At 51.9% G+C, this 15534-nt stretch overlaps 2 protein-coding genes across 3 annotated transcripts in view; one reads left to right on the forward strand and one right to left on the reverse strand.

The window, feature by feature from the left end:
- Nucleotides 1-339: 339 nt before the first annotated feature.
- ACOT13 (acyl-CoA thioesterase 13) lies at nt 340-7497 on the reverse strand. Its single transcript, XM_075314684.1, has 3 exons — nt 7171-7497; nt 4483-4667; nt 340-1646 (listed from the first exon to the last, which is right to left on the reverse strand). Exons 1-3 carry the CDS (start codon nt 7252-7254, stop codon nt 1490-1492), a joined length of 426 nt encoding a protein of 141 aa, XP_075170799.1. The 5' UTR covers nt 7255-7497; the 3' UTR covers nt 340-1489.
- Nucleotides 7498-7644: 147 nt separating this feature from the next.
- Nucleotides 7645-15534, forward strand: part of TDP2 (tyrosyl-DNA phosphodiesterase 2) — a 51487-nt gene continuing 43597 nt past the window's right edge. For both annotated transcript variants that reach the window (XM_075314682.1, XM_075314683.1), the window contains exon 1: nt 7645-7845. In XM_075314682.1, the coding sequence (XP_075170797.1) occupies nt 7690-7845 (156 nt within the window). In that variant the 5' untranslated portion in view covers nt 7645-7689. The remainder of the gene's footprint in view (nt 7846-15534) is intronic.

Consider the following 15534-nt stretch of genomic DNA (forward strand, 5'->3'; position numbering starts at 1 on the left):
CATGGTTGTTATGCCCTGATACCAGCCCTGCTAAGTAGAATCGCACAGAACTAAATCGGTCAGGAGGAATTATGACACACTACAAAATCTGAGCAATCTGCCCCAGGGACAATGAGGGCACCAGGCCTCTGATCTTACATGGATATTAGACAATTAGACTTTCACACCACTAATATAAGCTTATTAAAAATTCTCTCTGTAAGCTCAGTGATTGTTTATTTAAATATCCATTTATTATACCATTCTTCTTCTGCCCTGTTTGTGCATATATTTGTGTTTCTTCAGATACTTTGTTATACCATGCCTGGTGAAGAGACCTAATAAGTCTTGAAACCTTGCTTTGTAACATCATATATTTTATTTTTGTTAGCCATTAAAAAGGTATCACAACTATAAGATTATTATTTTGTTTTTCCCACTGAGAGCAATCAATCTTTCTTCAGAGGCAGACAAGGAAAATCAAGCAACAAAGCTGGATAGTAGTGCTCGGAATGAGTCAGTGTATAGCAGATCTTGCACTATGTGGAGCCTACTTTACTGTAAGCTATGTTCTGTAAGGCTATGTGTGCACAGTGCGTTTTTCGCAGCGTTTTTGCGCGTTTTTTGGGTGCGTTTTTGCCCTCAAAACTGCAGGACTTTGCTTCCCCAGCAAAATCTATGAGTTTTCATTTTTGCTGTCCGCACACATCTGTTTTTTTTACCTGCGTTTGAGTTAAAAAAAAAAAAAATGGACATGTCAGTTCTTTCCTGCGTTTTCCCCCCATGCAATGCATTGGAAAAACGCAGCAAAACGCAGAGATCAAAAACGCAGCAAAACGCAGCCAAAAATGCACCAAATCGCGGCAAAAACGCATGCGTTTTTTGATGCGTTTTTTCAACGCATGTGCGTCTGTGCGTTTTTAGCGGCCAAAAACGCACAAAAACGCAGCGTCAAAAAGATGCAGTGTGCGAACCTAGCCTTAATGTGATAGCAGCTATACTACAGCATGTGACCTCCCAGCAGTTCCTCCACGGGTTCTCTTTATTTCTGATGCTAATAAATCCCAAGAATCCCGCCATTCAGTGCGGCAGACCTGCTGACTGTGCAGCACGCTTGTTCATCAGTACGTGTTTTACTCCCTCCTGCCAGTTCTTGTACAGATCCGTGACTCCGCTCTCATCTTATGCACTTTCTTCAGTCTCACACTTATATATAGGCTGATTTTTAAAGAGTAAAAATGCACTTTAGGTATGTACACCACAGACCCTTACACTGTACTATACCCAGGGTATGTGATTTTATACTTTAGATGGTCTTCCGATATATCAAAGAATGAAAACTATTAAATGCTTTCATTTTGTTAAACCTTTTGCCTCTTCAATGTAAGCTAAAAGTGCCAAGATTATGGGATATTAGGCATTGAATTTTATTAATAGGAACTTTATGATGGGTGAGAAAAAGTGAACAGAGTGAAAATTGTCATAACATTAATTCCCAGAACTCAAGGCTCTAACTTCCAAGATGCTTTGTGTGCCTTCCTTGTGCTACTAGTTTCCCCGTCTCTTTATTAACCAGGTCCACAGTTGCGAATGCCAGCGTTCTTCCTTGCTTTAATACTTGCGCAGTAATCAGAACAGATTCTCCAAGTTTGGCAGCATTCATATACCTTTAAGAGAGGAGGAGAAATGTTAGTGATTATTTTTTTTAGCGGTTTTAAAAATACTTAGCTAATAAACAACAATCTTTGCAGAGTCCTCTTCCCACAACCTCGCTTGTGATGTCTCAAGAGTGTTTGTTGGTCTGAAAATCATGGAAACAAGAAAACCCCTAAGTGAATCAGCCTTAATGGGAAGGTGCCGCAGTTGTAGCTTTTGTATTAATGATTACTGATTTGGAATCAATTATTTTTAATAAAAACTAAACAATTTTAATTTTGTGTTTAAATCTATTTTTACACAAACACTGGGGGCTGCCATCTTGGATTTGCAGTGTGTAAATATGAAAGTCCCTGTGCATAAGAGATGATAGTCAGGATCCCACCCCATCTCCTGCACTGTGTCTGCTTCCTGCTGTGACCTGAACATGCACCGTGGGCTGTCCAGAAAAAAGGTCTGGGAGGGAACCACAGCCATTTTTGTGAAATCCACAGCATATACTGTGTGCTCCACTTTCCCCCTGAGTATGGGGTCGATGGTGAGCGGGGATCTGAAGCCTGGTATGGTACTACAGATGTCACACTGCGATCACCACTCCCCCCACGTATGTAACTCACCTTGGACCTTTGCTCCTGGCAGTTCCTCCTATCACTGCTCTTTGCGCTGACAGGAGGAACTACCGAGACACCAGGCTGACAGGAGGAGCTGACAGGAGCGGAGGTCCAAGGTGAGTTATATACAGTGGGGGGGGGTGGGCTTTGAGTGGTGATCGCAGCGTGATATCTACTGTATAGTACAATACTAGACTGCAGATCACCGTCGCTCCTCGCCCGACAGGAGCAGCTGCTGGGGTCGGAGGTGGCACAGTAATATGGTGGCACAGTATATGGGGCATAGTAATATGGAGGCAGAGTATACAGTGGAGCACTATGCCAGCCATCCAGTGACTCCACAGTTCAGGATTACATTGCAGTCACCAACAAAATGGCTCCACACTGATAGTAAACTTATCCTTTTGGAAACACCCAGAAGTGGAGGTGGCGGTGTGACATCCCTCACATGAGAGCAGATTCTGCCCACTTTTACTGTAATTGTACAGTAGGATTTCAGCAGCTGCTCCCCCTTGTGTTTGAGAGTGGAAAATATCAATCTTTTTTAAAAAAAAAAATTTATATTTTGCGCAACTAGAAACAAATGATAGTATTAAACAAAACATTAATAGTTTACATTTTTTCAGTTATTGAAAAAAAAAAAATTGTTAATGACACCTTCCCTTTAAACACATTTACATTGTAATCATGGTCTCTACACAATATGAATATTCATGGCAATTATCACTGAATATCTAACAATGCTTTGTCACAAGTTACCTGCTCCGTGACCCTTGTCTTAGATTTCTCATATTCTCTCAAAAGAACAGGGACTTTGCCCAGGTTAAAAAGAGTTAGAAAGAAGTCCCAGCACTGAAGTTCCTAAAGCTTGTTATTTACTTACGATCTGCTTTTTCAGTGCCAACAAGACAGATGCATCAATGAGTTTTAACCCGACTTTTGAAACCAAAAAGCATTATGAAGATCTGCGAGTGGTCTTGTTGCTATACTGCATATCACATCCTTGTCCATGAGAACCACTGAAACTTACAGAGCATCGACTGATCTACTTGACTATAGAGTTAACAAGGTAGTCTGGGCTTATGTTATTGATGAGCTCACCTTGGGATCGGTGATCAATATCAGATTGGTGCCATCTGAACGGATTGGACTGTCAGGTGTTGAACACCCACCATCCCGATATTGATAACCTATGCCAAGGAGAGGTCACCGAGATCTTAAGCCCAGAGAACCCCATTATCAACTATTTTTCCTCATTAAAATGCCAAGGTTGGAGAATGGTTAAGTGTGTTTTGTGGAGACCAAAAAAAGTGATCAATTGTGACCCCTAGAGTGGACCCACTCAAATTATGACAGAAGTGCATTGGATTTAAAAGGACTTGGAAATATGAAGGAGTGACTGTTTTATCTCTCAAAAAAAATCTGTGTAAAACCAGTGTCAGGGCTTACACGCTCATATATTACCACTTATTTTTCGTAGTTTTTTTCAACTGTATTGGTACAACACAACATCTCTTAGATGTGTATGAACCTGCCAAGTTATTACAGCGGCAATTTCTCTGCGTAGGCGTGAGATTTTGCCCATCGATGTGAATGAAGCTGGTGACGTCATCCACATTGCCAGGCAAAATCTTGCGCCTGCGCAGAGAACTTGCTGGTTTGCGCAGGCTCACCTATGTTTTTGGCTTTGCCCGCAATAGTGCAGAGTGAAGTGCGCCTGCGCAAGCCGAGAATATGGAGATTTTGCCGGCCTATGTGGATAGTGTCTGAGGCATCATCCATGTGAATCAGCACAGGAGGAGGGCGAAAGGAGGGACAGGAGGTGCGGAGTAGTAAGCCCATCGGATCGGACTGGACAATTGACATACAGGGCGGGAAATTTTATAAAGGTATTTTTGGGGTCTACAGGGGGTAACGTGCACCTTTAGAGAATGCAGCACAGGCACTGCTTAAGGTGCTAGTTTTAGTTTAGAAGGCCAAAATCTGGTGACAAGTTCCATTTAAGATAAACATCAGAGCACATGATTAATCATAGTTATCCACAGTGTGGTCTTGCCCTGAGGAGGACCAGGTAACTCAAGACCATACGCACCTCCCCCAACTCACGTTTTGGGAAACACCAGTAAAATGAGACACTGACCAAAAACAAGGACTAGAACCCTCAAGTAATGTACATCGCACATTTATTTCTATAGAAGTAGAGAACTTAATAAAAAAAACAAGCAACCACACTCACGTGATGTTCATGTCCACACTGACTCCGGGAGCTCCTCTTTCCGTGTGTATCAAGGCAACTGTAGAAACCGTGTCAACCAAGGTAGCCGTGAGGCCGCCATGCATCGTGCCAGCACGATTCGTGTGCTCCTCATCCACTTTCAGCTCACAAACAACTTTACCAGGACTTGCAGACACAAGCTGGAGCTGAGGAAACGCAGAAGCAACACAATATAGTTTATTCACAAAAAGGATGATCTGATTTCCTTCAAGTGCTGCTTTAGGCATCTGTAATCTGCCCGATGTAGTGCCCAATGGCTGGACAAAGTGGGCAGAATATTGCGTATGGCATCAGAATTTGGTCTTATTCAAATGTCTTGTTTTTACTGATACTAGAATTGGGCTGCGACCTTTGTAGGAACAGGAGCAGGACCACCCAGGGGCTAGCAAACCCAGACACCTCAACCTAGCAAGTGAGGCCTGGGGATTTCTCTACAGTGAGCAGAGCGGAGAATGAGTATGAGTATAAGGATTGTTTTATACATTTAGATGACTTTTTACAGTTCAGAAACAAGACAGCCAGCTCCTGCCATTTTGCTGAATCTGCACAGTAGCATTTTACAAAAAAAACCCTGCATTTTGATATACGCAGATTTTCACAAAATTAAGAGTAGAATTCAGCTCCTCTATTATTCCCTCAACTCCACCATGCAGGTCACTGAAAGCGAAATCTGTTCACACCTTTATGTTCTGCCCATCCTTGCATTTACAAGAAATCATTGTCTATTCATATGGAAATGAGGCGTTAAGTGCTCAGAGGATGACAAAGCCCTTCCCCAGCCTTGGCCCCAGAGATTGCTTACCCAGCACGAGCGTGGCAGTGCTCGCCCGTCTCTACTCATTGCGAGTATCGAGCGTGGCAGTGCTCGCCCGTCTCTACTCATTGCGAGTATCGAGCGTGGCAGTGCTCGCCCGTCTCTACTCATTGCGAGTATCGAGCGTGGCAGTGCTCGCCCGTCTTTACTCATTGCGAGTATCGAGCGTGGCAGTGCTCGCCTGTCTCTACTCATTGCGAGTATCAAGCGTGGCAGTGCTCGCCTGTCTCTACTCATTGCGAGTATCGAGCGTGGCAGTGCTCGCCTGTCTCTACTCACTGCGAGTATCGAGCGTGGTAGTGCTCGCCTGTCTCTACTCATTGCGAGTATCGAGCGTGGTAGTGCTCGCCTGTCTCTACTCACTGCGAGTATCGAGCATGGTAGTGCTCGCCTGTCTCTACTCATTGCGAGTATTGAGCATGGTAGTGCTCGCCTGTCTCTACTCATTGCGAGTATTGAGCATGGTAGTGCTCGCCTGTCTCTACTCATTGCGAGTATCGAGCGTGGTAGTGCTCGCCTGTCTCTACTCATTGCGAGTATCGAGCGTGGTAGTGCTCGCCTGTCTCTACTCATTGCGAGTATCGAGCGTGGTAGTGCTCGCCTGTCTCTACTCATTGCGAGTATCGAGCGTGGTAGTGCTCGCCTGTCTCTACTCATTGCGAGTATCGAGCGTGGCAGTGCTCGCCTGTCTCTACTCATTGCGAGTATCGAGCGTGGTAGTGCTCGCCCGTCTCTACTCATTACGAGTATCGAGCACTACAGCATGGTAGTGCTCACCTGTCTCTACTCACTGCGAGTATGGAGCATGGTAGTGCTCGCCCGTCTCTACTCATTACGAGTACTGAGCATGGTAGTGCTCGCCTGTCTCTACTCATTGCGAGTATCGAGCGTGGCAGTGCTCGCCTGTCTCTACTCATTGCGAGTATCGAGCATGGTAGTGCTCACCTGTCTCTACTCATTGCGAGTATCGAGCGTGGCAGTGCTCGCCTGTCTCTACTCATTGCGAGTATCGAGCATGGTAGTGCTCACCTGTCTCTACTCACTGCGAGTATTGAGCATGGTAGTGCTCGCCTGTCTCTACTCATTGCGAGTATCGAGCGTGGTAGTGCTCGCCTGTCTCTACTCATTGCGAGTATCGAGCGTGGTAGTGCTCGCCTGTCTCTACTCATTGCGAGTATCGAGCGTGGTAGTGCTCGCCTGTCTCTACTCATTGCGAGTATCGAGCGTGGTAGTGCTCGCCTGTCTCTACTCATTGCGAGTATCGAGCGTGGTAGTGCTCGCCTGTCTCTACTCATTGCGAGTATCGAGCATGGTAGTGCTCACCTGTCTCTACTCATTGCGAGTATCGAGCATGGTAGTGCTCGCCTGTCTCTACTCATTGCGAGTATCGAGCATGGTAGTGCTCGCCTGTCTCTACTCATTGCGAGTATCGAGCATGGTAGTGCTCGCCTGTCTCTACTCATTGCGAGTATCGAGCATGGTACCGTAGTGCTCGCCTGTCTCTACTCATTGCGAGTATCGAGCATGGTAGTGCTCGCCTGCCTGTGGGGGGGGATGATCTTACTGACAGTTTCCCTTTCTCTACCCCAAAACATAAGACGTTCTTATTTTATCTTTCAAACAATTAATAAACAAAACAACACCAAAGCACAGACATTAGTGGAGGCGTTACCCATCTCCACCAATCAGAGTCCAGCTCTCATTCTTTCAGAAGAATGTTTTACATACAAGCTGCAATATGACTGGCTGCTGCAGGACACGTGTCTGTAGGCTCCGCACGCCAGGTCCCGGCACCATGCACCGGTCAGTGCGGCTTCGGTCACGGAGCTGTGTACCTTGCTCAAGACTCGGTCAAATCCCGACCCCTCTCCCAAGACTTTCATAATCGATCGTAACGTGCTCGTGGATAGAGCGCTCATGATGACCGCACAGGACAGCGCAGCCCGGCACCACTATGCGGCGTCTATGGAGAGCAGGTCACCTCCAAGTGAAGCTACGCGCTGACAAGCCCCCTCCCCCACCACGTAATGGGGCGCCACTGGCGGGAGCTCCCGAGACCGGATCCGCAGATCAGCAACGGAACTCCTTTACACAGCAGATCTACACGAAGCAATGCAGAGCGAATGCTACAGAATGCTGTACATATAACACTTAGGAGCTATTCTACTTCCTGGATTCACACTGGAACGCATCACGTGATACACTGTCTCGCGATAATTCTGGCTGAGGCGTGCTAGCCGTTGGGAGAAGTTCTTCGTGCAGCAGGATCACTGATTGGTCGGATCAGGCGGCGTGCAGGTGTGGTAGCTGTAGGGGGGCGTGGCTCCTAGTCGGCAGCGACTCTGGACTGAGGCATGGAGCAGTGTGTGGCCGGTCCTGCGGAGACCCCACCTGGAGATGCGGCTCTAATAGCGGACAGGGAGCGGACGTGTGCGGAGTTCTCCAGCATTGCGGGCTGTGACCGGGCAGTGGCGCAGTGTTACCTGGCGGAGAATGACTGGGAGCTGGAAGTATGTCTGTGCAGGAGTCACTGTCCTGTATGGGAATGCTGCCGACACCAGACTGATAACGGGCGTCCTGCTACAGCCACGCCCCTCACCCAAAAGCCCCTTATCTCCCTCCCCACTTTTCCCTGTCTTCTATGGACAGTCCCTATTTTTTTATGTGTAAGGGGCCATGTGAGGGAACTAGGGGAAATGCATGAGCAGCAATAAAATCACATTAGTGACAAAGAACACTGGATTTACCAGTACTGTAGGATAAAGGGGCTTTCCCTGGAGATATCAAACATGGCACCTCAGCCCCTGGGATCCCGTGCTGCAGAGGGTTAACAAATAGTCTGTAAACGGGCACAATATTTACTGTATAGAGAGGAGTGGGGGCTGCGCAAGATTATTACTATGCAAGGTACTTGCCGGCAGCAGAGGGGCAAATGGGCCCCGCCTGTAGTAATGTCCCCGTCCTGGGCCCCGCCTGTAGTAATGTCCCCGTCCTGGGCCCCGCCTGTAGTCACGTCCCCGTCCTGGGCCCCGCCTGTAGTCACGTCCCCGTCCTGGGCCCCGCCTGTAGTCACGTCCCCGTCCTGGGCCCCGCCTGTAGTCACGTCCCCGTCCTGGGCCCCGCCTGTAGTCACGTCCCCGTCCTGGGCCCCGCCTGTAGTCACGTCCCCGTCCTGGGCCCCGCCTGTAGTCACGTCCCCGTCCTGGGCCCCGCCTGTAGTCACGTCCCCGTCCTGGGCCCCGCCTGTAGTCACGTCCCCGTCCTGGGCCCCGCCTGTAGTCACGTCCCCGTCCTGGGCCCCGCCTGTAGTCACGTCCCCGTCCTGGGCCCCGCCTGTAGTCACGTCCCCGTCCTGGGCCCCGCCTGTAGTCACGTCCCCGTCCTGGGCCCCGCCTGTAGTCACGTCCCCGTCCTGGGCCCCGCCTGTAGTCACGTCCCCGTCCTGGGCCCCGCCTGTAGTCACGTCCCCGTCCTGGGCCCCGCCTGTAGTCACGTCCCCGTCCTGGGCCCCGCCTGTAGTCACGTCCCCGTCCTGGGCCCCGCCTGTAGTCACGTCCCCGTCCTGGGCCCCGCCTGTAGTCACGTCCCCGTCCTGGGCCCCGCCTGTAGTCACGTCCCCGTCCTGGGCCCCGCCTGTAGTCACGTCCCCGTCCTGGGCCCCGCCTGTAGTCACGTCCCCGTCCTGGGCCCCGCCTGTAGTCACGTCCCCGTCCTGGGCCCCGCCTGTAGTCACGTCCCCGTCCTGGGCCCCGCCTGTAGTCACGTCCCCGTCCTGGGCCCCGCCTGTAGTCACGTCCCCGTCCTGGGCCCCGCCTGTAGTCACGTCCCCGTCCTGGGCCCCGCCTGTAGTCACGTCCCCGTCCTGGGCCCCGCCTGTAGTCACGTCCCCGTCCTGGGCCCCGCCTGTAGTCACGTCCCCGTCCTGGGCCCCGCCTGTAGTCACGTCCCCGTCCTGGGCCCCGCCTGTAGTCACGTCCCCGTCCTGGGCCCCGCCTGTAGTCACGTCCCCGTCCTGGGCCCCGCCTGTAGTCACGTCCCCGTCCTGGGCCCCGCCTGTAGTCACGTCCCCGTCCTGGGCCCCGCCTGTAGTCACGTCCCCGTCCTGGGCCCCGCCTGTAGTCACGTCCCCGTCCTGGGCCCCGCCTGTAGTCACGTCCCCGTCCTGGGCCCCGCCTGTAGTCACGTCCCCGTCCTGGGCCCCGCCTGTAGTCACGTCCCCGTCCTGGGCCCCGCCTGTAGTCACGTCCCCGTCCTGGGCCCCGCCTGTAGTCACGTCCCCGTCCTGGGCCCCGCCTGTAGTCACGTCCCCGTCCTGGGCCCCGCCTGTAGTCACGTCCCCGTCCTGGGCCCCGCCTGTAGTCACGTCCCCGTCCTGGGCCCCGCCTGTAGTCACGTCCCCGTCCTGGGCCCCGCCTGTAGTCACGTCCCCGTCCTGGGCCCCGCCTGTAGTCACGTCCCCGTCCTGGGCCCCGCCTGTAGTCACGTCCCCGTCCTGGGCCCCGCCTGTAGTCACGTCCCCGTCCTGGGCCCCGCCTGTAGTCACGTCCCCGTCCTGGGCCCCGCCTGTAGTCACGTCCCCGTCCTGGGCCCCGCCTGTAGTCACGTCCCCGTCCTGGGCCCCGCCTGTAGTCACGTCCCCGTCCTGGGCCCCGCCTGTAGTCACGTCCCCGTCCTGGGCCCCGCCTGTAGTCACGTCCCCGTCCTGGGCCCCGCCTGTAGTCACGTCCCCGTCCTGGGCCCCGCCTGTAGTCACGTCCCCGTCCTGGGCCCCGCCTGTAGTCACGTCCCCGTCCTGGGCCCCGCCTGTAGTCACGTCCCCGTCCTGGGCCCCGCCTGTAGTCACGTCCCCGTCCTGGGCCCCGCCTGTAGTCACGTCCCCGTCCTGGGCCCCGCCTGTAGTCACGTCCCCGTCCTGGGCCCCGCCTGTAGTCACGTCCCCGTCCTGGGCCCCGCCTGTAGTCACGTCCCCGTCCCGGGCCCCGCCTGTAGTCACGTCCCCGTCCCGGGCCCCGCCTGTAGTCACGTCCCCGTCCCGGGCCCCGCCTGTAGTCACGTCCCCGTCCCGGGCCCCGCCTGTAGTCACGTCCCCGTCCCGGGCCCCGCCTGTAGTCACGTCCCCGTCCCGGGCCCCGCCTGTAGTCACGTCCCCGTCCCGGGCCCCGCCTGTAGTCACGTCCCCGTCCCGGGCCCCGCCTGTAGTCACGTCCCCGTCCCGGGCCCCGCCTGTAGTCACGTCCCCGTCCCGGGCCCCGCCTGTAGTCACGTCCCCGTCCCGGGCCCCGCCTGCAGTCACGTCCCCGTCCCGGGCCCCGCCTGCAGTCACGTCCCCGTCCCGGGCCCCGCCTGCAGTCACGTCCCCGTCCCGGGCCCCGCCTGCAGTCACGTCCCCGTCCCGGGCCCCGCCTGCAGTCACGTCCCCGTCCCGGGCCCCGCCTGCAGTCACGTCCCCGTCCCGGGCCCCGCCTGCAGTCACGTCCCCGTCCCGGGCCCCGCCTGCAGTCACGTCCCCGTCCCGGGCCCCGCCTGCAGTCACGTCCCCGTCCCGGGCCCCGCCTGCAGTCACGTCCCCGTCCCGGGCCCCGCCTGCAGTCACGTCCCCGTCCCGGGCCCCGCCTGCAGTCACGTCCCCGTCCCGGGCCCCGCCTGCAGTCACGTCCCCGTCCCGGGCCCCGCCTGCAGTCACGTCCCCGTCCCGGGCCCCGCCTGCAGTCACGTCCCCGTCCCGGGCCCCGCCTGCAGTCACGTCCCCGTCCCGGGCCCCGCCTGCAGTCACGTCCCCGTCCCGGGCCCCGCCTGCAGTCACGTCCCCGTCCCGGGCCCCGCCTGCAGTCACGTCCCCGTCCCGGGCCCCGCCTGCAGTCACGTCCCCGTCCCGGGCCCCGCCTGCAGTCACGTCCCCGTCCCGGGCCCCGCCTGCAGTCACGTCCCCGTCCCGGGCCCCGCCTGCAGTCACGTCCCCGTCCCGGGCCCCGCCTGCAGTCACGTCCCCGTCCCGGGCCCCGCCTGCAGTCACGTCCCCGTCCCGGGCCCCGCCTGCAGTCACGTAGATCTTGCAAAATACCGTATTTTTAGTTTTATAAGATGCATTGGATTATAAGACGCACCCCAAAATCAGAGCAAAAAAAAAAAAAGGGGGGGTTCGTCTTGTAATCCGGTGGTCTCTTACAGGAGGGGGCAGTAGCGGTGGTGGAGGATTCACAGGAGGCAGGGGCGGTGGGTGTCCCAGAAACTAAGCTGTGCTGGGGCCGCGGTGGAGGCTCGGGCTGCTGTGCTAGGGCAGCTTCTGTGGCGGCGGCTGTGTGCAGTGAGGGCTTCAAAGAAATGGCGCAATGAGTCAGCACAGATTGCGCTCTAGGCTCAATGGCAAGCGAAGATCTCATCTGCGGAAGCGCCACCTCTGGGCACCATTTTCCTGAAGTCTGCTGGAGAGAGATCAATGGGCCGCAGGCGACGCCTGTGCAGATGAGAGCTTGAGCCCAGAGCTCCATCTGCGCACGCGCAAACTCCGGGTGGCATTATTTGAAGTCACCGCTAGACTTGCAGCGCCAGTCCAGCCGCCGGAGACCCCGCACAGCCACCGGAGACCCCGCACAGCCGCTGCAGACACCGCACCGCAGCCCCAGCAGCACCCAGCCACTGCACAGCCGCCTCAGCATTCCCCTAGCCTCTTGCGATCCCTATCCACCACCCTGGTAAGCTACATTCAGATTATAAGACGCACCTCTCACTTTCCTCCCAAATTTTGGGAGGAAAAGTGCATCGTATAATCTGAAAAATACAGTACACTGTACAGGTAGCCTCCTACTATCGGCAAATAAAATACAATTAGTGCAGCACAATAATACAAGTGCAGCGATGAGATCAAGATTTCAGAAATCATTGCTCAAAATACATGTGAAAAAGGTAAACAAATCATTATGCAAAATATTTGATAAACACTAATTGCACATCAATAATGTATAGCATAGAGGCAGACGAGGTGCAAAACAACCTGACCCAATGCATGTCGCTTAGAGCAGCTTCATCAGGGGTCCTCCCTCCCTTTGGTACCCTCACAAGATACATCACTTGCGGGGGCAGCGCAGTGATCTGCACACCATATAGTCTTAGAACCCAGCCAGCTCGTTACTGCTGATCTGAACTGGCAACAGCGTGCTGTCATTGTGCACATTGCACTTTGCGCTGTTACTATCCAAGGCGCTGAAACAAATGTCACTAATGACGCTTCATAGCAGTGATAGCAGCCTCTGCCCCTAATGATGCTTTGTTTGAGTATCTCCGCATGCGCTGGAATTCTCATGTGAAATGTCATCAAAAAGGAATTGGGGGCTGTAGATAGTGCAATTGAGGAAGGAGAGGGAATTGTTACTTCAAATATGTTAGAAATTTAAGTAAAGTTTGTGCAATGCACTGTTATTTGATGAGGTGCAACAGAATATCTAAAAGGTGGTTTGGGTTTTGACAATTATTTCTGCCCCTGTCTGCTGCCTGTCCTCCCTACCCCATCTCTGTTATTACAGGGGAAGGAAGGAGGGAGGAAGGACAGGCAGGCAGACGGGCAGGAATAACTAGAAAACCTGACCCACATATTAGATATTCTGTTGCACCTATAATAATATCACACTGCGTTTCATAGACGTTACTTGCCTGTATTTCAGAAAGTATACATCCGATCTCACAACTAAAGGCATGTATAGAATCAGCCTGATAGTGTCAGTATAGCACTGGCTTTAGGTTATACAGGAAAATCCTGGTGATTGGTTCCCTTTATTGTACTTTATATACCGTCATGTAATCTCCTATTTACTGTATGTGATATTTGTGCACAGATATGTTATCTTATACAGGAGAGTATAGGAGGACTGGTATAATATCTGAAGTCTGTACTCGTATCATATACCATCACTTGTGATGTCTGTAGGCACAGCATATTCTGTATACTGTATGTTCATATAATCCAGGTGTATATACAGGATAATGTGTGACTGGTATATTCTATACTATGACATTGTTGTGCAGTTTGTTTACATTGGTGACTTGCTGAACACAAAGAAGGTATTCAGAGGTACGGTAACTAGTACCCTAAACTATGTGTTACCACCTTTACACCGGGTATATGTTGTATTTTGTATTAGTGTAGAAAAGCACAGCGTATTCAGCTTTACTGCACTTCTAAAAACGTAACACTGGCCTAAAGGTAATACGGAAGCATAATGTGATTATAGAGAGGGGGAGCCAGCACTGCCTATGAATGGCATGCAACAAATAAAAAGGGTAAAATTCACATTCATTCCTACTGTAAGGCTATGTTCACATTTCCGTTTTTTTGCATCAGTCACCTGCGTTATTTGACGCTTGTGACTGGTGCGTTGTACAATGGGTGATAAGAAATGGAATTGATTGTCATGAGAAAGCGGATTCCTTTGGTATAACGAGAGAGAGAGAGAACGATCAGCTGATCGCTCTGTAAAGTCGGGCGATCATTTCAGTTTAAAACGTAGGGGGGGCGGGGAGACATGCTGGGCATACACAATAAAATGTGACGGATTCCTGCACTGGAATCCATTGCGTGACGCAGGATAACGGAATCCTGCACTATAGATTTACATTATGCCTCCTGACGGATTTCAACGGAATCCTGCGGGGTGCGTTTTTGTTTTTGCCGCAACAAAAAACGTTGCATGCTGCGCCCCTCCTGCCCGACGGTCAGTCAGTAAACGACTGATGCGCTGCACAGCGGATACAACGCAGGGTCATCGGTCACAATCCGCCGCTCCTACAAGTCTATGGGAAACAATGGAATCTGCCAAACGGATTGCGTTGTTTATCAGAGTGGCGGATTGTGACTGATCCTAAAACAACGGAAGTGTGAACATAGCCTAATAAATACACATGCTGGGACCTGGACTGCCATTATTTGCAGTCGCCTCTCTTTGCAACACGGAAGCGGTTCTGACATGTTACAGGTATATGTGTTGCTTCAATATGGTTCTGCTTTTAATTTAATTAGGAGGCCGCATGGCACATGGAATACATAATAGGACCCCCCTATTGAGATTTGCCGTGACGTGGCAGGGGTGGCTCAAAGAATTGATCAATTGTTTGCTAAAAATCTCATTTTGAATTATAGTACAGTTGGAATAATTGTTAATTTACACTTTTTATTAGTTGCATGCCATTCTGAAGCAGTGCTGGCTCCCCCTCTTTTACAGTATTATGTGCACTACGTGTGATCCCTGCAATCTATGGCTCTGCCGGGCAGGAGCTTCCCATTCCTTTTTTGTGTTGTTTTTTTAATACATACTCGGCCGTAACGTGATCAACCGTTAACATGGATTTGCACTATATTTCTAAATGGAACCAGGTCCACTACAAAGAAAGGCTATAACTTTATATCAACTGTTTTCTGCTTAAATCTGTGTGTATGTAGTATAGTGTGATTATGTTACTATACATGTATATTGCTGTCCTCTCCGGTATCCAGCGCTGCTCCTCTTTGAGTCTTGTGCCGGCGATTCAGACTCCATGGCTCGCTCTGTGTGAGCCAGTAGTTTCTTTCACTATTAGGCTATGTGTGCACACTGTGTATTTTTGATGCTGCGTTTTTGGCTGCAAAAAAAAGCATGCATTTTTACCTCGTTGCGGTGCGTTTCTGATCACTGCATTTTGCTGCGTTTTCCCAATGCATTGCATGGGTGAAAAACGCAGGAAAGAATTGACATCCATTTTTTTTTAGCTCAAAAATGCAGCAAAAAAAAAGTTGTGTGCGGACAGCAAAAATGAAAATGGGAAGCAAAGTCATGCAGTTTTTAGCCCAAAAACGCCACGAAAAACACCTAGTGCGTAAATAGGCTTAAAGTCAATTGCGCCTGTTCTGATTCTCTATAGACCTACATTGGGTATGTGCATACAACGTCTGTTCAGCTGAGTTTTTCCAGGCAAAGCCGCTTCAGGAAAGTGGCAGACATCTTTTTTCCTGAAGTGGCCTCACTGTGGCTTTGCCGTCATTTTCTGCAACAAATCTGCCTTAAGGCTGCTTTACACACAAAAAATATCGCTAGCGATCTCGTTAGCAATGTGACACGCCAGATCGCAGATACGATTTGCCGAGATCACACATGTGACCGGCGCTACAAAAACGACCTATGTGCGATCTCGCCAAATCGTATCTGCGATCTGGCGTGTCACATCGCTAACGA

This window comes from Anomaloglossus baeobatrachus, chromosome 6, assembly GCF_048569485.1.
Source record: "Anomaloglossus baeobatrachus isolate aAnoBae1 chromosome 6, aAnoBae1.hap1, whole genome shotgun sequence".
In the NCBI taxonomy this organism is placed as follows: Eukaryota; Metazoa; Chordata; class Amphibia; order Anura; family Aromobatidae; genus Anomaloglossus; species Anomaloglossus baeobatrachus.